The sequence below is a fragment of the Micrasema longulum genome, unplaced genomic scaffold (assembly GCF_059751315.1).
Source record: "Micrasema longulum isolate JH-2025_06_02 unplaced genomic scaffold, ASM5975131v1 h1tg000087l, whole genome shotgun sequence".
NCBI classification, from domain to species: Eukaryota; Metazoa; Arthropoda; class Insecta; order Trichoptera; family Brachycentridae; genus Micrasema; species Micrasema longulum.
The window spans coordinates 335,300-361,625 of NW_028277293.1; the positions used below are offsets into that span (position 1 = coordinate 335,300).

General features: G+C 31.0%; 1 protein-coding gene across 2 annotated transcripts; it reads right to left on the reverse strand.

The window, feature by feature from the left end:
* Positions 1 to 4,375: 4,375 nt before the first annotated feature.
* Mcad (Medium-chain acyl-CoA dehydrogenase) lies at positions 4,376 to 23,972 on the reverse strand. 2 transcript variants are annotated; one of them, XM_088234507.1, is made up of 9 exons: positions 23,749 to 23,972; positions 23,557 to 23,653; positions 17,783 to 17,950; positions 16,128 to 16,228; positions 14,585 to 14,665; positions 10,599 to 10,838; positions 7,670 to 7,810; positions 6,325 to 6,514; positions 4,376 to 4,893 (listed from the first exon to the last, which is right to left on the reverse strand). In XM_088234507.1, the coding sequence occupies exons 1-9, from the start codon at positions 23,764 to 23,766 to the stop codon at positions 4,661 to 4,663; spliced, it is 1,269 nt and encodes a 422-aa protein (XP_088090633.1). In that variant the 5' UTR covers positions 23,767 to 23,972; the 3' UTR covers positions 4,376 to 4,660. The 2 variants fall into 2 exon arrangements, with proteins under 2 accessions (XP_088090633.1, XP_088090641.1); XM_088234515.1 differs by lacking the exons at positions 4,376 to 4,893; positions 6,325 to 6,514; positions 7,670 to 7,810; positions 10,599 to 10,838 and adding an exon at positions 13,984 to 14,201.
* Between the last annotated feature and the right edge of the window lie 2,354 nt (positions 23,973 to 26,326).

Here is a 26,326-nt window from a genome sequence, read left to right on the forward strand (position 1 = left end):
GAGACTATGCAATGCCTTTGCATATCAACAGTCAACCTGTGAGGTAGAGCCTAACTTAAGTGCCAGAGACAAAAAATTCAGCCTCCTGGATTACCATAGTCAAACAAAGCTGCAGGGAGTATTTAATTGTATTGATATTCAAAACATTATGGTATTGAATGCTCTTCACCTTGAAATAAAAAGATCCACTATATCTAAAATTCAACTTGTTTTATTTAAATTTAAATTTTTTACCAATACTCTTATTGAAATACCCTATATTGAATTTTTTTTTTAAAAAAGCTTAAATGTATTAAATACATTTAATTTAGAATAAAAACTGTTTGCGTAATTAAAATTACAGAACACTTCCTGTAAAGTCATATAATATGTATATCTTAATGTGATGAGTAGGGGTTAGTAAACTCGTGCATCTGAATGCATAACGATACATATCAATGTTAGTGAAATTGCTAAGTTATTAATGTTGCTTACTAAAAATAAATCTTATTGTTAAAACCACGGGGTAGTTATGTTTGATTTTAGTAGACACCAAAAACCTATCCTTGATAGACACGTAGTTCTATTTAGATGTTAATAATTTATTTAAAAAACGCCCAGAGGGGTCTTACAATATACAGTTGAAAGTACATAAAGCATTTTAGAAAATAACATAAAATAAAATCATAACTGTTAAACTAAACATGTAATTAATTCTAAAATAAAGAAAGAAATAAAGAAAATAAAGTAAAGATGAGTAGAGAAACACATTAAAAAGAGGCGAATTGAGGGGATGGCCAATCGATGGATAGGATAGATGATTTTATTGCAGCAAGAGTGGTGTGGAGCAAGTCCAATGAGGAACTTCAGCCCTACAGGAAATTAGATACAAAAAATGTTTTCTTGCGCGGGGTAAAAATTAAAGCATTAAATTGTACGGCAAAGTTTCTTGAAAATATGCGAAAAAAATAATAAAAAATATTTAGATAAAAACACACTACTTTGCATGACGTCACTGGTTCATGTGAATCAACCTATGATCTGAGAGCTATGGAAGATTTCCGGTCTGCTTGTCGTTTCTGGACCAATGGGAAGAACTGAATGAGAATAAGCAGAAATGAACCTCTGACGTAACACGCGGAGTTATTTCAGAAATACAAAACTTTAAAAAATCGTAGCGCTGATAATACGATATATAAACATTAAAAATTATATTTTTGACTTAGTTTAATAGTCTATTAACAAATAAAAAAACCACTGAACTTCCTCATTATTAGCAATTCTGTGGATGTGTGTCAAGGGAGAATGGTGGGTGAAGTTTGTCCTATTGTACTCACACTGGAACATGTGTTGGGAGTCTGGTGGTCCTTGTGGGTACACGAAAGTTTACCAGGGACAATAATTTTGGGCAATCTATTAGGGTGCATATCACTTTGTGCATTAGAGTGAGGTCAATTGTCCTTCTAGTGGAGAGCAATGGTAACTTTTACTCAGACATCAAAGTTTGGAAGCAAATATCATCTGTAGATTTACCCTTTTTGAACTAAATGAAATAGTAAAAAAAGTTCTCGATTGTAAAAAATGTAAATTGACAAAATTAAAACCCATTAAACGTATTTTGAATTAAAATTATCCAAATTAAAAACGAAATATTCACACAGTTTTTCTGTTTTCTACGTCGATTTTCCCGCGCCCGAACCTCAGAATTCCGTGAAATACCTTTTAGGAGTCGCTCGTCTAGACAAAGTGATAATAATATTACAGAATTGGAAATTTGTCAGATTAGTTCAAAGTCTTATACTAATAACTAAATATCCATTTCTCCGAAGGGGTAGGCAGAGAGGATAGAACGCCACACCACTGTTTCCTGGCACACTTTCCACGCACGCCGATTAAAAAAATTCCATAAAACTAAATATGCTTTTAACAATAAAAATTCCTTTTCATTAAATAAAAGACCACTAAAACTTCTCTTCATTTGGGCAATTGCAATTACTTTCCTGATTAGCAACGTGGTTAAGTTTACATTTATTGCTTCCCTGGGCGGCCATATTAGGGATTATGAGTTGAAAAGACAAATCAATAACTAAAAATGAAAAAAACAAAAATAATAATTCAGACCGCGATTTTGGAGGTAAAAATGTAAAAGTTATCGCGATTAGCTATTTTATACGTGAAAAAAAAACGCTAAACTCAAAAATTATTTTAAACAAGGTTGTTTGGGTAAGGTATTATAAAAACCGGAAGTCAATATTGTTTTAGTGAAAAAACATCTAAAGTCCCAACAACGCTGTTTTACATTAAAGAAAATATAAATATTATAATTAGGTAATTATTGTTTTTTTACAAATTGAAATACTCATTTGGTTACCTACATAATTATGATGTTTTGAAAATCATATTCACAAAATCCTGTTTCTTGAATATTTTACTCAATGTACCTTTAGTTTACAAATTCAATTATAAACATAACAAATGCTGAATACGAAAAGAATCTCAAAAATAATTTATCATTACTTAGTAGGTAATCTTGTTCTCCATATAAATGCGAATTACTCTCGTAAGGTATGGGGGTTGTTGCTGATTTTTGGAGTGATTACGTTTCATAATTACGTAAATAATCTATAATTTAAATACTTGATGTTTTTTTTATTTTAAATCTTGAAATAGGGCACACATAAACATATTCTTTTGTGATTTCATTTACAAGTTATGTACCTACATATTTTTTCAGTATTAAAGGCATGCGCCGCATTTATCGCATGTATTGGAGGATAGACTATCGGACCATTTTTCTAATGCCGGTATTTTTTCAATATTACAATTTCAAATATCGGAAACCAGGTATGTATTTCGATACTTTCTGATATTTTTGCTAAATATTTAATAAATACACAGTATTCAGTTTTTATGTTGAAATCGTTCATCGAAATCGGTCATCGAAAAAAAAAAATGAAAATCCTGAAAATAAATGTGTTTTAAAGTAAATCAACAATAATTATTTAGATTCAATGTTTATTTTCGAGGTCTTCAACTTCACTTTAAATTGAAAGCTTAAGCTTAGGTAGGTACATGTATTTTATATTCGACAGTAACATCTTTAACCTAACAAATCCATACATTTCTTAAAACACACTATACTGTTTTTTTAACAAATTCAACCATAAAATAAGCAAACAAACAATACAAAAATTAGGAACATTTAAGCAAGTCTGTAAGCATTAAATAAAATCTAGGTTGGTGGGCATGGCTTGTAATGTTAACCAACTAAAACATCTAGGAAGCTACTGTCGCTACTGACGGAGTTTGAACGAAATCAACATTCTAATTTCTGATTGGGAATGGCGTATGGCATGACAAAACTCATGTCTGCACTTTGAAACTTTAAAATGAGACAAAATAAAAACAACTCATTTAATTCTGAAATCCTGGTAATAGGGAAGTTAATATTGGTGTTTTCAATATTGTGTTTTTGGTCGGATATTCCGGTTTTTGGCTATTATCGAAAACCGGTATCTATGGTTTATGTATGTTATGTTCTCCAATGAGTCATTTTGCTGTTGGTTAAAATATAGCAGACCCGTTTTCTGAACCTTACATTTTATTGTTCAAATAATTTATGGTAAGTAACCCCCACCCCGAATTATGTATCTTTATTATTATTTGATCTCTATTTGATACGACTCGTATTGGCCATTTACATACAGTCTGTTCGGTACCATTTTTTTTATAGAAGAGTAGCATCATAGCATGGTTGCTTGGTTTGCAAAGGGGCAATCTATATATAAAAAGAGAGCAGTCTCTCAATTTACCTTCCTTAGAACAGCAGGACAGATACCTTATGATTACTAGATGTCTCCTACTTAGATGTCCCTTCTCTGTTGTAATACATTTGTTTTAGTGTTTTTAACTGTGATATTATATTAGAAGTCAATTTTTTATTCGTAAAATCTCCAAAAAGCAACTATGGTTTTCTGCTTCAACTTTCTGCGTTTGTTGTTAAGATGGCCGCCAGCAGAATGAAGTTGGCCCAAATAAAAATTTTAAATAAAGTTTTAATCTAATAAAATTCAGTGATATGATGTCTGGTAAGTGGTAACGCACACATTGTTACTCTAAGATTGGTATGCATTTCTAACCTAATAAAAATAACAATAAAAACAACAGATTTTTTTTATAAAAACAATATATATTTCCAACGATAATCAAATATATACACATATAAAATCCTGTAAATTACTTTTGGAAATATTTGTGAAAATCATTACCAGTCTATTAACATCCACATTCGTTTGACACCAATATACAATACAAAAAATGATTTCTTAAATATAACAATTTTTAGAAATTATTTTTAAGTAGCAATGTTACCTGAACAATACATATTTTCAACTTCTTTTTCTTTTACATATATTGGAACTACATACAAAGAGAAATAAAAATACAACGTATAAAAATATCTTTAAAAGTGCATCTGTTTATGTCCCTAAAATTGATTTCTCGGAAAAGCATTCATATAATTTAATTCTGAAAAAAGGACACCTGCATTAAGAGAATTCCTTACCCTAAAATGAATTAAAGATTGTAAATATAACCCTTGTTGCTACCTTAATGATATTACAGACAATATTATGATGATGTTGATAAAATATTAAAAGCGTGACACGTGCGAAGTGAATTTTTACTGTTTCTGCTTTTGCCTTTCGAATAATTCTCTTGAAATAATGAGACGTTGGATTTGAGAGGTTCCTTCATAGATTTGGTAGATCTTGGCGTCCCTCATTAGCTTCTCAACCGGGTAGTCAGTGTTAAATCCATTTCCGCCAAATACTTGGACTGCGTCAGATGCAATCTTGTTAGCGATCTCGGAAGCATGCAGCTTGGCCACAGAAGCCAATAAAGTATTCTTACGACCTAAAAACACATTACAATAATATTAATGTTTCTACAACTAAAAAAATAGTTAAAAATATGATTTGTTTATAAATTCTGCCTATGTTTAAACATCCACACTTCCTCAACTCTTCCATTCGTTAACTTTTGTGAAGAAAAAGAGCTAAATATTAATATGCTGTTGAAAAATTACCTAATGCATTTTACACCTAGAAACCTTCCTGTTTTGTAACTACTAAAAAACTGTCACAAAAGATATAGACATTTTATTCTAGAAAATTAGTCTCACTAAAAAAACATGTTTTACACTCAAAACTTAAAATAGCGATTTTGTCAGATATTTCATTTTGCAATGGAAATGATCGTATAAAAATATAAGTTGCTAACATATTTTTATTTTATTTTACTAACATAAACGGCAAATCTGCCTGTCACTAAAATTTATAATACTAACATATTTGGCTTAATATTTTTTTTTTTTTTTTAAACTTAAATTTCTTTATACCCAAGATTTATAAAAAAAATTAAACCTAAAAATTCTACAAGATTTATATTTAAAAAATTAACCTAAAAATTATACAGCATATTCAGTAGAAAGTTAAAATAAAAATTATAATCTAATTAACCCGGTGGATATATACAATTTGTAAAAGAAAGAAAACCAAATTTCTGGTGTACAAAAACCAATGAACAGAGAAAGTCTTCAATCTGTTGGTGGTGGCTGTATAGTAGAACACCTAATACAGGCAGTACTGCCACTGAGTTAGTCACTTCTTTAGAAATAAGGTTGAAAAGATTGAAAAAATAAATAGAGCACTTTTCACATATTATTTGTTGGCTTATATATGAGTCACTGCTCCGGAATATCTACGAGAACTATGCATTCCAGACGAACTAGCTGACATACGTTTTACACTTATATCAGCTACATCTACGGCGACAGGAAAAGTCAGTTTACCTGCACGCAGTCGGTGAGCTAATATCGGTGAATGCGCGTTGTTGCAGGCCCCATGGCACGGAATGCTCTCCCAGCACAAGTGCAAAACCGTGAAAGAAGTGTTAGGGAAAAACTTGAAACCTGCTTGTTCTCTTAATCATCCGAATAAATCCGTAGCATGTGATGACAAAATAAATTGTTTTAATTGAGACTTACTTTAATTCGAGACAGGACCTGGACTTTTTTGATGTAGGTTTTTGCAGATTTAAACAATCACTAAAATAGATTAGATCTCGTCTCGAGGTTCTTATTTTTTCTTCTGACCTAGCTTTATTTTTTTAGTGGTATTTGATTTTAATCGCACCTGTACTCACATGTGTAAAAAAAAAAGATTTTTGTAGTAACCAAATGGACTGAATACGTCCATAAATAGAATCAGTTTATAAAGCTCCCTTGAGGTTATATTTTATGGGTTATCCATTATATAAGTAAATACAAAAATAACATAATATTACCATTGTCGACTTCCCAAGCAGACTTCTGCCAAGCAAGGCGAGCAGTCTCCACACCTGTGGCCATATCTGCAAGGAGGAAGGCAACTCCCTGATGATGGGCAATCGGTACTCCAAAAGTCTTCCTCTCCAGAGCATACTTGGTAGCTTCATCCAGAGCCCGCTGCGCCAACCCAGTGGCACCAGCTGCTACCTATAATTAAAATAAGATTTTGAGATTTAAAATGAGTTACGAAATTTCTTAGATACTTAAAATGTCTCCACCTCTCGAAATAAAACCTAAAATAATTGTTGTACCATTTTAAATTAACCACTCTGAGGTTAACATCACAAGAGGAGACTTGATATAAATACACATGTATTATACAAGATCCTGAACTGCAAAAATTATTGCCCCCTGCAAAACATGCATCAACTTAACCTGAGCATTCATTTGAGATGAAATCGCTCAAAGATCAATCGTAACCAATTCCACCTCAAAAAAACTTTCTCTCTAATAGAGTAGTTCTAGACTAAAATAAATTGTCAAATATATTGATTTCACTACAGTCAATCAAAATGGGCTTTCATATAATCCAATCATAATATTCATTATATATCCAATCATAATATGCATTATATATCCAACAGTAATATGCATTCACCAGATATAATATCGTCGCCATTCAGGCAAAAGTCACTAACCTTCAAAAATTCCATTTTAAGTCATTCATAGCCTAAAATTATGTTATTTAACCAAGGTTACCTAAGTTGGAAAAAAGTTGAGTAGCAAAAAACAGCGGTTGACTTTCGATAAAACCTCAACAAGCATAAATCACTAAAGGCAGATAGATTTATTGCCAGTTTAGGCAGATTTTTATTATTTTTTTTAATATGACAGTTTTCTTCTTAAACACAACATTTTGTTTGTGTTCAGGTATTTGTATAATAAAACAAAGAAACACTTTAAAAAAAATCTGTCTACACAAAATGGATTTTTAACCACAAATTATTATAATTTTTTGTATTTTTTTTTTCCTTTCAATTCTTTTGGCTTACATTGTCTAGATTATAGACAAGCAAAATTCAATATATCAAGTTTTAGCCACCTTGCCACATAAAAAACCTTCCAGATATTTAAAAATGTATCTTATATATATATACCCTTTTTATTAATGGAATTTGTTAAAGACATCAAGGAATTATGTTTACATAAAATTCCTAAAACACAAAAATCTGATTTTTCCTTGGTCTACAAACTTTTAATTTCTCAAAATTGTGTTTTTTAGCTTTTAGCGATAATATAAATAATAATAAAACACCTGTAAAGAAAAATAGTTTTTATTTTAAAATATTAGGTTTCACTTACTGGGGGCCTAGTCTTGTCGAATGCACCCATGGCAATTTTGAAGCCGGCACCTTCACCAATCAAAACATTTTCTTTTTTTACCACGACATCTTCAAATGTAATGCCACGGGTATCAGATGCTCTCTGTCCCATGTTGATTTCCTTAAGCAAAAACATCTTGTGGTTAGGGAATAATACATTTTAATCTAGACCCTTTAATGATGGGACCAGGCTTGTCTTTTTAAGAAACCAAATAATTAACGACATTACTATACTTAAAAATCAGGAAATTATTCATACTAAAAATGCTTTCTTGAACATAATAGTACAAACATTTACTTTTAGGGCCAAACTTCTCTGAAATATACAAAAACAGTCAATCATCATCATTCATAAATAATTTTGCCAATCATAAATCTGCGCTTCAAAAAACCCTGATTTTGTAAAACTCGGTCAAAAGGGTGATTATTACAAGTAAAAATTAAAGCATAGATTTCAAATGGTTAGTGAAACCTTTACTTAAAAACTATTTTGTAAAATTTGAATAAAAATAAACGCCACTATGTGGCACTGGACTGAACTGAAAAAATCTCATTATTGAAAAACGCAAACATCAAATTCTTTTGGCTTTAACAGTACAATAATCATTATTTTATTTATTTTATTTTATTTTATTTGGGATTTTTACAGCTATTACATAAACAAAATAATTAGAAAAATCTTAACAATACTAAAGCCAATTAAAAAAATCCACTGTAAATATAATGACACATAATATTTAAGAAAAGAAGTTTAGTAATTGTATTTGTGTGACGTTTGTATTCATGTGTATGTGAATGTGTGTATGCGTAAATGAATAAGGGAGAGGATACATGTGCGTGTGGGAATGAATGAGGGAGAGGGTGCGTAAGTATGAAAAAAATAATAATTGTTTAAAACTTGTAAATTATATTAAAAATGGTACAATAAAGAGCTTAGTAAAAAGTTAGAAACCTTTTTGTTAAAATTCAAATGACGAAATGATATAAATTGTATTTTTTTTTAAAGTATGTTAAATTTCAAAACCGTATTCTGAAGAAAAAAAAAAAAGCATTTTATTTTAAAATTTAACTGATACACATCGAATGAATAATGTGCGACGAGTCCTATACAATACGGTAGGTAACCACAAAATGCAGTAAATACGAAATAATGACAACAATAAAATAAGGTTTGACAATACGCGAACGTTGATTCAAAACGAACAGACAAATGCATATTATTTGCACCTACATAAAATATAAATAAGAATAACATATAAGTTTAATAGAAATGATTCGGATTATAAAAATCAGGTGTCAAAAACAGTTGGCCCGCAGTACGGGGATACATAATTATATTAAAAGATCTTCTCTCTATAAAACTTATATTTGTTCAGGGATAGAGAGCAACGGAGAGGAGGACGCGGACAAAGACAACTTATTACCTATGGAAGTTTTGATAAATTTAATATTTTTGGTAAATATATCTATTTCGTTAAATTTTCTGTTATACGTATCCATAATACGGTTAATCGTAGCGTTTTTTGACAAATTTGTTCTGCATTTAGGTATGTGGAAAAGTTGTGTATAACGCGTTTGTCTCTGTGGTACCTTAAGATGAATGCGGGTAACCAATTCGGGGGAATCTATTTTATCAGATATTATGTTGGTGAGTAACACTATATCAGCTGTGGTTCGTCTATCAGCGAGAGTTTGAATATTATGAAAAACGCACGCTTGGCGATAATCTGGAAAATTGAGATGTAGTCTACTGTTTAAGTTTTTTATAAACATTTTTTGAATTCTTTCAATTTTGCAGGAATGAATTTTATAATAAGGAGACCAGACAGGTGAAGAAAATTCAAGTAAACTACGAACATAAGAAAAATATAATTTTTTAAGAGTATCGGTATTTTGAAATGGTTTGCCTGTGCGTAGTATAAATCCTAGTGTTCTAAAAGATTTTTCAGTGATACTATCGATGTGACAATTAAAAGTTAATTTTTCATCTAAGAGGATACCTAAATCACGGACGGTTTCGACAGATTTAATATTCGTATTATTTCATTTGTAATTAAAATCGATGGCACGGGTCTTTCTTTTGAATGTTATTTTTAGGCATTATCATCATAATTTCCCTATCCGCACCCAGTGGTGCACAGGGCACTCTAATCGCAGCCTATCTAGATCATTTTTGTTACATGGAAGGTAAGGTAATCAATCTTACGCTTCAGGGCCGCATTTATAAACGGCTATCTTCATCGGTATATACTTAGACAGTATAAACTACTATCGATATTTATGTACAAAAGTGTGTATATTTTGATGAAAATTCAAGTTATCTTCGTCGATAACCAGTAATTAAACATGTTTAGAATAAAAAATTGGAAACATATTATATTTTTCATACAGAAAACTTAATTTTATTTTGAAGATAAAATTGAAGATAAATTTTAACTTCCCATCAGAATACGTACCCAGGTACCAGCCCAGGGACAGTGAAATATTGTAGTGAAAAACCACCATTAAAATAAATATTTCACGTCCACCCTACCAGAAATCAAACCCAGGAGCTTGAGGATGTTAGGCGAATGCGCCAACCACTACACTCAATTTCCTTTTTCAAGATTATTATCTGAGAGTAACTGTTCGGACCAATTCTCAATCTAATCTTTACCTACTTAACCTTCCTTCCCATTTCCTGTCATGCTCCATGTGTCCACTTACTAAATGTTCCTCCTAGGACGAGGTATTCTTCACACCTCGTCCACTCCTCAACAGTAACTATCGAGTGGAAAGTGCTCGTCCAGGATTCTGGTTCTATTTCATACACAGAAGGGCATTCTTCACCCGCCTGGACACGGAAGTTAAATTTAATTCTTTAAAAATATTAAATTTTTCCATCGCATGCAATTTATAGTGTTTGTTACCTTTCTTCCCGGGTTGACTCCGGGAGTGTCTCTCTCCACGATGAAGCCAGTAAACGCCTTGCTGGCGGGTGTCTTGGGATCGGTGGCCGTACGAGCTAACACGAAGTACCAGTTGGCCACACCTCCATTAGTAATCCACATCTTCTGCCCATTGATGACCCAATCATCTCCTTTCTTCTCTGCTCGGGTCTTCACTCCGTTCACATCAGATCCTGCACCCGGCTCCGTCACGCAATAAGCCTGGATACATTAAACATGACCTTTTATTATTTTTTACTGTAGAAATAAAAGGAGTGAAATTTTTGTGCGCAACAACAGGCCAAGATAACCGGCGAGGTAGCTTGAGAAAAATCACTAACTAATATACGTTACCTCACTGGGAATTGGACCCGGAATCCCCATGTGTGAGGCAAGCGTCTTAATATGGGCCACCGATTCAATTTAGAAGTAATGGTAGTCGTAAACATGGTAGATTACTAGATTTCAACATACCCTTCCCATAATAGCTATTCATTTCTGTTGAGATTCTATTTTTATTTATACTAATACTATTTTGATAGCCTAGTTCTATAGGGAAACAACTTAAAAATTTTAGGTTTTGAGTTAATGGTGCTAGATGGTAAAGAAACTCATTCATATTTCAATTAATGAAATTTCATTTAATCAGCACATTATTAGTTCAATAGGGAAACATTCGACATGTTTCTCTATTGAACTCTTTAATCTCTTACTTTATACTAAAACCTTTAGGAATTCTGAAGAAACAAATCAAACTTCAGAATTGATCGGATTAGTAGTTCATCGAGCAAACAAATCAATATGTTTTTTGACATCATCTTTGATTGTTTAAAAATCTGATTCTTTAAAATGATTTCCATTCTTATCTTCTTCTAGAATACCTTCTGAAGAGACCTTTTTTGACATTATTTAAAAATAAATTTATCATTTACATCTAAAGTTTAGGTAAAATACTTTTTAAAATCTTTAATAACATCATTTTTGCAATTTTGAAATTTTACATTATATTCAATGAACAATTACTATTTTCTTCAGAGAAACGAAATTTTGGTTTTGTTTGAGATTTGCTTCAATACAAACTCACAGCATCAAATAATATTATCAATTCTTCAAAAATTCTCAAATATAACTTAAGAACACTTGAATCTGCATGAGGTTTCGTATTTTTAGCTTCAAGTCTACATCAGAAGCATTGACTAAACTTTTCCCTTGGTTAAATACTTTTTATAAAAATATTTTTTGCCCTTGTACTCTCTTTTGGACAGAGAAGGGTAGGCCTCGTGGTGTAGTGGTCAGCGTGTTTGCCTACCATGCAAGAGGTCTCAAGTTTGATTCTTTTTTGAAAACTTTTATATCAGAGTGTCATAAATCATTATGGATTGATAAATATCAATTAATATCATAGGTTGATAAATTACTTACATGTTGGGTCTAACAAGAAATAGAGTTTTAAAATACCTTTACATTGTAGTGAGATATTTAATGTATATTTTCAAATGCAGTTTTCTCAAAACGAGGTATTTTGAATTAATTCCCTATTGGAGGGCGGGTATGGATTTGATGCAGTAAATTATAACCAATTATTTAAGATATAATTATTGTACTCAACCCATCACTGCTTAGGTTGTTTTTTTTAACTGGCAGGTAAAAAAACATTTGATTTATTTAAATACATTAAAAAATATTTTGAAGTTATGAAAAAAAAATTACTAATAAGTTTCTTTGCCATCCACCGGGGGATTAAGTAGATTTTATTTTTAAATGAGCATACGTAATAATACTTCTATATTAACTGTCAACTTGTATCAACTGATAATATCTTAAATTGATGCAGGCAACAGAATTGATAGATTTATATTTCTAAAGCAGGTTTTCCTTTAGTGGCAATTTAGGAGTAGGTTCACCGAAAATACTAATCTTATAAGTTCACCAGCCAAGGCAAGAATGAAATTATTCAATTTTAAAAAGTTCAAGTGGATTAGATTGTTATCTAATAAAAAAATTAATTACCTTTAAAGTTTGTCCCACGTATCTTGAAGGAAAAAAGGAATTCGGATATTATTTCACCAGGAAAGCGAGACAAAACAAAGATGTTTGAAAATCAGCACACTATGATTTTAGAAAGTCGGACCGTTTTCAATTTAAGGTAGGACAAATAATTATTTTATTTTCCATTTCAACAAGTCTCATTTGTGAATTGTTTTCTTAAAGTTTATTCTAGGGAAAATATTAACTTTGTGTAATATAAACATTTTACTAAAAATCAATAAGCACTTCCTTGTCCATAATCTCCTCGAGGCAAAGTGAGGATATTCTGGATGAACACTGTTAAAACAACACAGAAGTTATATGTCATATACAAATGTTACGCACATTTTGTAGAATCGCCGCACATAATAAATAAATCAAATAATCATTATCAAAGAGCAAAAGATACACAAAACACATACACAAAATCACTTTTACGCAAAATATGTAAAAAAAAAAATTTAAACTTTATATAACAACATTTTTAGCATGAATAATAAATCTTAATAAAAAGATAATGTTTGAGAAGCATTTTTTTTATCAATAAATATTTATATGACCTATAACACAAATTAAACTGGTATTAAGCAAAAACGTTAATTTAAAAAAATGATTTTTTTATGTATTTTTAAATGAATAAACCCAATTAAGTTAATCCATCAAATGAAAATAGTTGTAGTTATTTATATAAGTTCATTTCAACAGATTTTTTATGTCAAAATGTAAGCAAAAAAAAAAGTAGAATTACTAATAGAAACATAATAATAATTGTGATGCAATGATTATTTAGATAAACGAAAGGCACATTTTAAGATAACGAAAATTTGCTAGCCGTGATAACTTAAATAAAGTCAATTTAATTGACACTAGATAAGAAAACGCCTGAAATGCAATGGCATTTCAAGTCAGAAACGTAAAAAAATAAACATAATTAATTCGCATTTAAATTGAAATATTGTGACTTATCTTTTCAACGTATGAAAGGCATTTATCGCATCATAATTGTACTTTATTTAATTTAAGGTATGGAAGAATTGAAACACAAACACTTTATTGCAAAATTCTACAGAAAAAAATTGTAACTGTACAGTGAATAAATTCTTATAGAAAAATACATACAGATTATATTTTTTTTAATCTTAAAAGATTAAGAAAAAAAGGTTAGTATAAATAATTTACAACCTAGCTTTGCTGATGTATTTGTGACTCAAATCAACCAACTTATAAAATATAACTTACAAAACAAGATAAAAAAATAAAAAAATGATCAACGCATATTGTACACAATATAAAAATTAACAACTTTTTTCAAGATTTGCTATATATTTGTACAACTTACTGTTTTAAATCTCTGCTATCTTCATGTAATAATAACGATCTTCTTATTTCTTGAACTAAACTTTCAGTCACCAATGGAATTACAGTTGTTTAAAATAGGCAGCTGAATTGAGAAAATTATAATATCTGATGTAACTCAACATCATTCGATGATGTCAAAAATACAATTTTTTTAACTGGTCCGACGTTCTTAATCATTTTTCAAACTGTGCTGGTCAGCTAGAAATCATTAGAATTTAAATTAGTTCAATATTTCACTAATTTACTTGAACTAATAAATACCGCTTAGTAAATAAATGCAAGAAAAAAGCTGACTTTTATCATTAGAAATAAGTAGATCTTAATATAGTCTGCGGAATCGTACAGATTCTGATGATTGAAATAATAAATTATAATTAAATTACATAACTAAAACAAATGATTTGATGTTTTGGTGATAAACATTTGTTTAAATATACACATGAAATTATCTTAAAAATGTTTCAAAAAACTTCTCAACAATCCTGGTGATTTCTAGCTAATTCAGTAATGAACACCATACACTTCATAAATTACATTTTAATGATGAGATAAATAAATGTGAAATATAAATGATATCTTACAGCAACCAGAGGTTCTTCAATAAGACGGCCGAGGTATTTTTTCTGCTGTTCCTTGTTGCCGCAGATAATAACCGGAGTTTGCTGAAAATTTAAATGGAAATTGTAAGAACTGAACTATGTCATAAAACAAAGAACTCTTTCCCTCTTTTTTTATTAAATATTTTTACTAATTTCATAAATAGAAAAATTCATATTACAGACCAAAATTGTATTTTAACTTTTAAAGTAAAATTTCAGTGATTACAAAGAAAGACAAAAAGGAAATATCACATACTATGAATACCAAAAAAATATGTGAAATGAATTTAGAAAAAATTATTGTATTTTTAAATCAACATGGATATTGTGGAGAAATGTTTTCATACATAACTTTTAAAATCAAATTGTTAAAAAATATGTTTGTACCAAACCGCGACATGTTTGGCCTTGACAATTGTGACGTCAAGATTCTAGATGATGTTCTATTTAAATTTAAACGGCCACAAAGTTAAAAATTGACATATTAGGGGCGTGGCTAATACAATAGACAGTTTTTGCGGGAATTTTAAATTATAAATCAAAAAATATTTTTTATGCTTCGTACTAAACATAAAAAATAATTCTTTTTTTACTTGACAGTATTTCATAGATCCTATCAATTTAAAATTGTAAAAAAAAAGTGACACATCCGTATTGCATGATACAAAAAATTAATTACTTCTACTGTATTCATCATCATTCCCTTTCCACACCTAATGGCGCATAGGGCACTGCATTGGTACACCAATCGCAGCGTATCTTGATCATTTTTGTTACATGAAGGTAAGATGATCAGGCATACGCTCCAGGTGCCAGTCCAAGGACTATGAAATTAAAACACCTTTTTAAATAAACATTTCATATCCACCATGTCGGGAATCGAACCCGGGACCCCTTGCATGGTAGGAAAACGCGCTGACAATTACACTAAAAACATATACTTTATGGTTCTAGGACGTAAAATGAATAAAGCATTCATTATTAGAGTTAGCACAATAAATTTAATAAACTGAATAAATTAATGAATATAAACTTTTTTTTATGCAATGATTTGTTGGTTCTTTAGGCTCTAATTCCATTATCTTATTAAAAACCTAAGTATGCAGTAATTATATAAGATTTATGTAATTATGACCTACATATTTTTAGTCTTACTAATGACTAGACTTTATTGAATGCATATCACAAATATAGATTAACACTTTACATATGAAAAGAATTTAAAATTCTTATTTAATTATAAACAGTACTGAAAAAAAAGCAAATGGCAATTAATAGGTGAAGAGTAAAAACATACATACTGGTTTACATATAATCTAACAGATGTGATATTCATATATTCATTTATACATAGAACCGAAGTAAGTTGATATAAGCTTATGCAGAGACGCAAATATCAAATAACTCTCTTTTCCGAGTTAAATAACAAAGATAACTAATATTTCCCAACTTATAGGGATATTTATGTACTTAAAATGTTCTCTTTCACTCAGATTCACAAACTACAGAAAAAGAAGACACTCACACCAAGTCCACTAGCTTCCATAGCTGTCATGATTCCAGTACAACCATAAGCCAACTCTTCAGCTATTAAACAGCCATCAAAGACACCCAAATCCAAACCACCTGGAAAATAGCAGACACAAAAAAACATAAAACAATTCAGTGGCATTTAAGTAAAGAGGTACATTTTTCATAAAATTTAAAAAGTGTATTGAGTGTGAAGAGATACGAGTTGAGGAAAATGTATTTATTTAAATGTTTTCTTATATATATTTCAGTATTTCAATAATAAAATTGGTTAATGCCGTATAATTCTAAAGTACTATTAGGTAAATAAATACATGTAACGTGTTTCAAAATTGCCTTTAACAAAATGTAAATATAAAATATGAGTACATGACTAGTACCGCTTCACATAATTTAAAATTTGTCCTATGACAAGCACACAAAGTTGGAACATTAAATGACTCTCCTGCAGAATAGGCTAAAAGTGGCTTACCTCTTTACCTAAATGTAACGGAAATTGAGTACTTAATTCCTCAAGTGGCAACGATTTCAGAAAACTCTATTCTTATAATTTTCACAAAATAAAAATTGGGTACATTATATTCTAGAAACGTAATAAAAGTAACATTTCCAAAATGTCTACATTACGATGTTAAATATTAAAAACAATATAGCCACAAGATGTGAACCTTAAGGGACACCAGATGTGGCTTAAGTAAAATTGATAAATTTTATCAAAAATTATTTCACTGAAACTAATGGTCATACATTTTAAAAGCAAACTGGCAATTAATTGAAACTACCCCAAAAACATGCTTTAACTGTATGATTTTTAAAAATGTTTGATGGCATAAAACACCATGGAATTTTTTGAGATGATTACCACTTTCGCAAGCATTAAACGCAAGGATTGATAGGCTGGACATTGTTATATAGAAAACATAATAATATATTCATGATGACCCGGAACATATGAGCGGTGTAATCACTTACACCTAAACTAGTGGACCTGATGGCTCCTGTAATTCCAGTACATCCATAACACAGTTCTTCATCCAGTATACATCCATCGAAGATACTCATTTCTAAACCACCTATTAAACAATTTCACGGTGAAAATAAAAAAAATGACTTGAAAATAGACTTAGAAAATAGAATAGACCCAAAATACTTTTATCTTTAGTTTGGACATTTTTCAATCAGTTTCATGGGTAAGTAAGTATGCATGCAGTTCAAACAAAGCAGTAAAAATACACCTATCAAATAAATAATCATTTGTATTTATGTAATTTTTACAATAAATATTCCAACACGTTGAGACGTGTTGGAATATCATTGAGATGACGTCGATGTTGCCAGGAATTGAACCTGCGACCCCAGACATGGTTGGTGCAAACGTTCCAACCACCAGACCATGTGGCAGACTAATCTCCAATTCCATTTTCAGGATTTGTACTAGATAGCCACTGAGTCTATAACATTTGTCCGAGGTTCTGTATCCACGTCACAGAATTGAAAAGAAAAAGTAAAATAATGATTTACTAAATTCTTCTACCCATAAGAATTGTAAATTCTTTTTGTGCTACACTGTTGTGATAAATTCAGCTTTAAAAGATGCATTTTTAATTAATCACAAAAATGTATAAGTTTTACAAAAATAACACCACATACCGCAGTGCGCAGGAACGTGACCATTCATGAGTCCGAGACCCCAAGCCTTCTTCACAATGTCCCATGGAAAAGCTCCACTGCGGTCATATTCGGCAGCCCGAGGAATGATATCTTCCCTGGCAAACTTCTTAGCTAGATCTTGAAGAGCTTTTTGATCTTCACTATAATCTGTAAAATAAACATGTCATCCATTAAAAAAAAAGCTCAACCAACTTTTTCCTTATGTAAAATATTATTTTATAAACTATGTTATAATTTTGATTCATCTATTTTTAAATGTTTGCCAATTTATGTTCATTCAAATAATAATATACACTAATATAAGCTACCTATTTTTTATACCAATGAGTCTAATAAAGGGCTTTTTGATAGAATAATATTTTTCTTTACTTAAATACAGTCTAACTTGGTTATTATACGAGGAAACCGTTGAATTTTTAATAAATAACTCGTTTTACCAGAGAAAGATTTTTTAAATCCAATCGCCATTGCATATTGTCACTGTAAACAAATAACTATACGTATAGTTCATACAGAGAATTAAAAAAATAAAACTTAAGGAAAATTATAATAAATGCTTAAATACTACTTTTGAAACTTAACATGTAGATAAACAAACATTCTTATTTTTCTAAAATAATTACACTGTGGATAAGAAGGTTTTTCACACACCTCAAGATTTTTCACGCCACATTCTATTTCACAAATAATTGAGAATTGAGAAACACTTCCTCTTGTTAGTAGACATTTTTATAATTCAAAGGTTAGTTTTTAACTGATCTGACATCACCCACCATCTTTGATTAATTTTAATATAGAATGTTGCCAGTGAAAACACCAATTAGGTACTTAGACACTTACATAGTGTCATAAACGTCATCTGATTCCGATGTCCAGCACATCAGTGCTAAGTTAGCCGCCCATTTAGATTTTATTACTCAGGTTCTTATTTTAAAAATTATGTTTTTAAACGATTGAAGAGTTTTCGCTCAACTGTTCACGATATTATTGTTTGGTATGTCTGAGAAGTGAATAAATGTATGGAGAATGTTATAAAAGTGAATAAATGTATGGAGAAAACCACAAACTAAAATGTCGATGAATGCTTCATCGTTACATCAGAGATCTCAGTATTTCCGTGATCGTTGTAACCAGGTTCGACTGTAAATTTCTTTCACTTTCACATAATAGTGATATTTTTTCATTAGATTTACAAATGACAAAACAAACAAACCATCACGCCGTTTCCCCGTAAGGGTAGGCAGAGAGGATAGAACGCCACAACTCTCTATCTTTGCATACAGATCTCGCTTCCTCTACATTCATACATCTTCTCATGCACGCGCGCCGATTATTCCGACTTTTGACATGTCCATCTTTAAGTATTTGTTGGATTTGGTCATGCCATGTCTTTCTCGGTCTTCCTCTATTTCTGCATCCATCAACATTCGCATTGTAAATATTCTTAGCCGTTCTCTCGCTGTCCATTCATTTGTTCTACATGTCCAAACCAGCCCAGAGCTCCTTTCTTGATTTTGTCGATAATGCTTGTTTTAGCCTTACATAATGTACGGATCTCAACATTTGTGCATCTATCGTACATAGTTTTACCACACATTCGCCTGAGAGATCGCAAAATGACCCAAACAAAATAATTCATGTTTAATGTTAAAAGACATCTTTTTAGAATTAAAACTAAATACTTAACTAAAAAACAAATTTACACACATAGACTCTGAATCAGGGGTTTGAGGTAAAAATTAGAATACATATTTTGTACTTGTACATATTTGGTGATAAAAGTAAATATTATGCATATATATATTATTTCAATGTATTGATTTACGAGAAGTGTTGTCAGTGATATTATTTTAATATTGGCCACTAACTAAAATAACTCTTGAAATGATAGAAAACGATACAAATAATATTTCTTTCCAGCCAAACAAATTAAAGGGCGGGAACAAAAGAGGTTGTGTAATTTATTTATTATTTGAAAAAGATGGAAACCATTAAGAAATAGAAAAACCAAGTAAAATATTATCTACTATTGTTCTCAGAAAATAGTCAGTTTAGATAATGAAATGGAACAATCTGTCTAGATATCAACATATTTATTACAAAGTTCAAAGTATAATTATTACATACTAACAAAAACATAACTATAGTATGGAGATTAGACTTTGCTTTTATAATCATAGCAAGATTATCAGGTGATGAGCAATAAAAAGGAAAAATTAACTAATTATGAATCATGACTAGCAGTAAATTGAAGAATTGAAGCATGACTTTCAGAATATTACAAACAAAAGCATGTACACAAACCAGGTAGTGGTCCCGTGGTAGAGTTGTGGAATAACGAGTCAAATGTCCGAAATTAAAATCCCACTCTGCTATAACTCAAACTTACATTAAAAATTCAGAAGTTTGGTGTTTTGAGCTTTAGTAAGGTACCAGAATTCGCACTCATAAGAGAGTACTTACATTGAACAAGAGTTAAATAATCAGCATTTCGTTTTTACCCAGTATAAACTAGAGTTCCAGAGTTAAAAGTGTCTCCAGCAATGTCAAGGCGGGTTGCGAGCTCTTTGTGCATGCCACTAGTTATGTTAACTCCCAAATATGGTGGCCTCCGTGGTGTAGTGGTCAAGACACTTGACTCACAGACGGAAGGTTGCGGGTTCGATTCCCGGTGAGAACACAAAAAATTGAAATGTGAATTTTCTCAAGCCTGGGTATTCTGTGATGCAATTCACCACTGTAATTGGGCCTCCTGGCCATATTTCAAGCTGTTAGCTTTCTCCATCCTCTGCCCATTATTAAAGAGGCTAATCAGGATCAGGACAGGATTTGTTGCACATTATTCTTGTCTTTTTGGTATTAATATTGAGAACCGGGTGAGCTGAGTTTGCCTGCAGTGTGCCGACAATTTCCTGAAGATCACAAATAGACTTTCCGAGAAGAACCGCATAGTCTGCATACTCCGAGTTGCACAACTTTAGGGGAAGTTCACTTCTACACCTCGATCAGGTGGAATTGATTTATTTTATATAAAATCCATCAATATGATGAATAAGAACGTTGTGAAGATGCAGCCTTGCCTTACTCTAAATGAAATGTGAAATTCCAATTGTAATTCGAGGTCGGCCTCGTGGTGTAATGGTCAGTGCTTTTGCCTAGCATGCAAGAGGTCTCGGGTTCGATTCCCGACATGGTTGATATGGAAAAAATATGTAAAAGGCTATTTTCAGAGTTTTCAGACTAGAATATGTCATAGTCCTTGGACTGGTACCTGAAGCGTAAGACTGATCATCTTACCTTCGTGTAACAATAATGATCATACGCTGCTATTGGTGTAACAACGCAGTGCCCTATGCACCATTGGTTGCGGAAAGGGAACGATGATGATGACGATGATGACGATGATGAATTCGAGGAATATTTTCACACTAAGGTGTAAACAAAAAAGGTGACGCATTTTCTAGTATGAAAATTAGTATTTTAAAGTATACGTATACAGTTTATGACCTATTTGGTAAAATGCATTGTCCTTAAGAAAATATCCACAGACAAGTATGATACAATTACAGGTAAAATACAGGGCTATTGGTAACTCGACATATTCCCGGCAGGACGAGGTAGGAGTTTACAAATGCAAGAAATTTTAGTACTTCAATTTATGGCCGAATGTGAATAGTTTCGGAGATATTTGGAATTCAGCGATTTTATGAAAATTATAATGTAAAAATTATCAATGAAATAAAAAACATTTTTAGTCGTAGTAGTCACGCTTGAAATGTTTTTGGGTATTTTATTGCTTGTAAAGCTTTGTTACTACAGTGGCGGCATGCTATGATGGGATTTTTGACGTTTACACCCAACTCCGCGCTCATGAAGTATTGTAAATATTGACAACTACCGGTCGATAAACGAATGCGGTACTTCATTGTGGAGTCGCTTTAATAATGACGTACCACCACAAAACTTCAGTATCGATTTACAATATCGACATTGTGCTAGTTTTTTTTTTGAAAATCGCAATACTAGATTTAAATTTAAACGACGACAATATTAACGTTAATCTTTCCGCACAGCCGTCAAAAAGTCTTGGCTAGCCGCTATTAATGTTTAATATCATATTTATTAGTATTGGGCAGTGCAGTATTGTTGAATTTATTTTTATTACTTTTTTGGGGAATTCGCTTCCATTAATGACTTTTTTGGCATTACCAAAATTTATTGAAAATTAATATATTCCTTTAAATTGTGAAGCGTTCTCGGTAGGTCTCTCCGGTAGGCTTTAATTATGTTTTCGTGACTTGGTTTCAAACATAATTTCTATTAATTTTAAAATGCAATTCTTTTTCGCGTTTTTATTTTAACAACCTTTTATATATATTTCCTCATGAAATTTTATTATTATTTTATTTTAATAAGATTTTTATTACAATTTTGTGCTTTTTATCAACTCTACATAAATTTGGCGAATCTATAATTTAAAAAAATTTGAAATGCTATTGCACTTTTCTGTTATTAGATACCTTATCATGGATCATTAATTTTTCCAGATTTATAAAAAAAATATTATTTCTTTAATTGGTCTAGGTAGTGTGAAGTGTTTTCATAAACTCCTTACATATCTCACCATAAATAAAAAAAAATGTTTTGTGTCATATTTTTCTAACCGAATAAATTAATAAAGAAATTTCCAATATAATAATAAAAGTAATGGGATTTTCTAAAACGCATTATTAGAATGCACTTAGGGAATTTACTATTATGTATTAATTTAATGTCAAAAAATTCCAAGAAACTTTAACCAGCCAATATTATGTTTATGAGCTTTCAGTTCAGATAAGGGTAATTAGTGGATAATTTAGCAAATAAAGGATTAAAAAGGAAAACATTGCAACATATATTATTTTATAAGCTAATGTGTATTTATTTAAATAAAAAAACATTCCGTTATTGCTTTGCAAAATATTTCGAACTTCCTCATTACTATTTTTATCTTTAAAAAATCTTTTGTATAAAGCTGTTTAGTCGTATATATGAAAACCTGGTTCTATTCACGCTATTTCACAAATTATTTGAAAATAAAAAATCCATATCGTAATAAAGACTGCCACAACACTATTTTCAACTGTCAAAAATACCTTCCAGGATTGATTGAACAAACAAAATATTTCAATGGCATTTAACTAGCCATTTTTTTTTTTTTTTCACTAACGCTCAAAAATTGGTATTTTTCATAAAATCGCTAAATATTCACATTTGGCCATACATTAGAGCACTAAAATTTCTTGCATTTGTTAACCCCGGCCTCGTCCTGCCAGGAAGACGTTGAGTTACCAACAACTCTTTATGTTCTAATGCCCGTCTTACATATTCTTATTTTATTGTAGCCGTTGAGTAGTTACAGATGCTGTGCAGGAGAGTGTGGTGTATACTGATTCATTATCATTATGTTGATAGAAACATTATCTTTATTTGTATATATTAATTGTTTATAATAAAAATAGCTATCGAGTTTATTGATTACAGTTTATACACGTTACGTCACATATGTATGTGAAAAAGATGAGAAATACAAGGAGTCGCATAAAGAAAGCAAGCCTCCTCTTTTAAACAATATTACAATATTTGACCCATGGAAATTGGTGGAAAACATATAAGGGAATACTAAAATATGTTAAGTTTTACTCCAATTAATATAAGTTTGAGAATACATTATGGCTTATGACACGCAGAATATTGACAATTTGACAACTTACCAAACCACATTCCACCCGTTCGAGTTTCTTGAGACGAACTTAACACAGAATTGGTGCTGAATGTTCGCATCGCAGAGCGCGGAATAAACTTGGAAAGCTAGAATATAAAAACAAAATTAATGAGAATTGAAATAATTTCAAAGCATAAAAAGATCCAGTAGGTGAGAAGATAAACAAGTGAAAAATAATTACCTTAGTCATTGAAGCCATTTTGAAGAAGTGTAATAACTGCTTGTCAGAAAAGCCAAATAGCAACTGCTTATAATTCTATACAATCTCTCGAATATAATGATAGCAATATTTAATCGGAAGGTGCAAAGTCCATTAGTTTATTCCACAGGGGAAACCGACAATCCACAACGGCGGACACGAGCGCACGCGCACAAGCAACAAGCACTAAACCACAGACACAGACTACAGAATCTGTACAGATATCTTCACTAAACTAAACACAACTACCGATGAATGTAGTCGACTACATTCGATGGGTAAATGTAGTCGACTGAAATCCCGAATGCAGTAATGTAGTCGAATGAATTCACTCGGAATATTGGGTAGCCTCCTCCCAAGCCAAGGGTAAACATCTTTTCCAACTGAAACTAAATGTAACAGAAAAGCCTTGGTTTTCCCAAGTGATTCTGAACAAGTTTGAGACATCCTCCATATGCAGAATGCGCATTGGGCACTGCTGCAATGGTTCTCACCTGTTCAGAATCCATGTCCGGGACTCTGCCATTTGCGAATGTCGGCTAGATGAGGAAGATTTTAAACATTTTTTTTTTGGATTCCCCATAAATGATTGTTATCCTGATTTCCTATCCGACCTCTCTGATATCCCATTCCCTATTCATATTCTTACTCTCGTGTCCCCCCCAATAAACGTGTATTTAAAATCCTATGTAAATATCTAGTTGTAAATGGTGTAAAGCTGTAAATATGTTTTATTATTATATGTATATATTATATTAAATACTAACATACTAACTTGAACATATTATATTACGAACACATGTTTATAAATATTTAAAAAAAAAACAAAAATACTCAACACTAGCCAGAACACCCATGTTGAAATGTAAAAAGGCCATGAAAATACGAAGAAGAAGAATGAATTCACTCGACTACAAATAGACCAATGGGCGAGCTTTACGCCAACTATCGAATGAATTAGTAATTTCCAACTAATGAATTCACTCGACTACAAATAGACCAATAGGCGTGCGTTAAATTCATTTGACTACAAATGGACCAATGAGCGAGCTTTACGCCGACTACTTTCATGTTATATATTGATATTTATTGTACAATATCAATACAAAATCGCTTAATTAAATACAAGTATTAGCACGCAATTTAGTTTTTCTGTCTTGTATTTAAAAAAACAATTTTATATTGCTATTGCACAATAAATTTATTATGGAATAGGAATACACAAATAAAATTTAAAAAAAAACATTTTTAATAGTTTTATTTTACTGTTAAAATAAATCCCTCAATCCTATTATATGCGTCAGAAAGAATCGGGAAAGAAAACTGACACTCGTAAAATAATATTATATACATGTGTGGTTAGTATATTGAATTATCAAAAAAAACAATTGAGTATTATTTAAAAATTGTGCAGCATTGTGATCAGCATTGGATCCCTGCTATTCCTGGATGAAAAATATTTTCTTCGTGTAGATTAAAAGCCATGGCATCAACAATCACCATTCTGAAACAAAAGAATATTATTAATGGTGGATAATTTATTTTATTTCACATTGACATTTGTAGGCTGCTGCTTAGGAATAAAACAGGAAGGAAGCACTTATAAGCTTATTAAGTAATGAAATGAAGTGCTAATATGGCAGGTAAGAAGAAAAGGGTATGCATGTATCTACTCTATTGTCTGCGCTTCTTATTCTTAAGTCTTTTATTTTAACACTTTCTAGCTTGTAATTTGAGAGGATCAACAATGCAAGACTCTAATTTTTTTCGCCCAGTTAATAGAAAGTTCATTTGTTTACACCAAGAAAAAATATATAATCGTAATACTAAGTAAACAATAAAATCAAAAAGATGGCCTCTATGTGCTGGACAAGATAAACATGCTGAATTTAATTTAGATAGTACTATTTCCTTCAAAATCGACATAACATGAAACTTATGGCAAATAATCGGTAAATTATTTTTGTAGTGATTGACAATGGTATTAAAAACTTTATAGATTTTGATTGTTGGGTGGATTAAAGTATTTGGACCACATGCCCTAGAAGTTATTAAACTATGCCCCGGTAACTGTATTTCAGATTTAAGATCCAGTCTACATTCACAACAAGATCCAAATTTAGATAAAGCCCGTTTTGCCACATAACCAGCTATATATTTACAAACCGCAACATATTGACTACTTTTCTGTCTTGAAGAACTTGTTGGTAAGGAGTGACTTCGATGTCCGATGTTAAAAAAAGTTTTAATAAATCTAAAATTTCACTTTCATCATTTTCACAATTTGCTCTAATGGAGTGAGTATGAGATAAGTTTGATATGAGAAGCGACTTAAAAGCATCTCTAAAATTTGAACTAGAGGTGTTAATGTTACGTGCACCCTGACTTCTTACCATGCCAAAAAAGTTTTCAATGGGGTCTTGGTTAAGGTAACGTGGAAGCACAAAAGTAAATTTATAACATGTAAGTAATTTATTACTCAAATATGATATTGCTTCCAGAGTTGTAATCCATTTACGCACTGTAGGTGGTATTGATATTTTTTGGTTTTTGGAATCTA

Excerpts from the sequence above, each read along its gene's own strand:
- Mcad (XM_088234507.1), bottom strand. Across the intron at positions 10,839-14,584 it reads TTGAAGAACCTCTGGTTGCT|GCTTATTGCGTGACGGAGCC; the intron begins GTAAGATATCAT and ends TAATGTATCCAG. Across the intron at positions 7,811-10,598 it reads GAGTCAACCCGGGAAGAAAG|GAAATCAACATGGGACAGAG; the intron begins GTAACAAACACT and ends TTTTTGCTTAAG.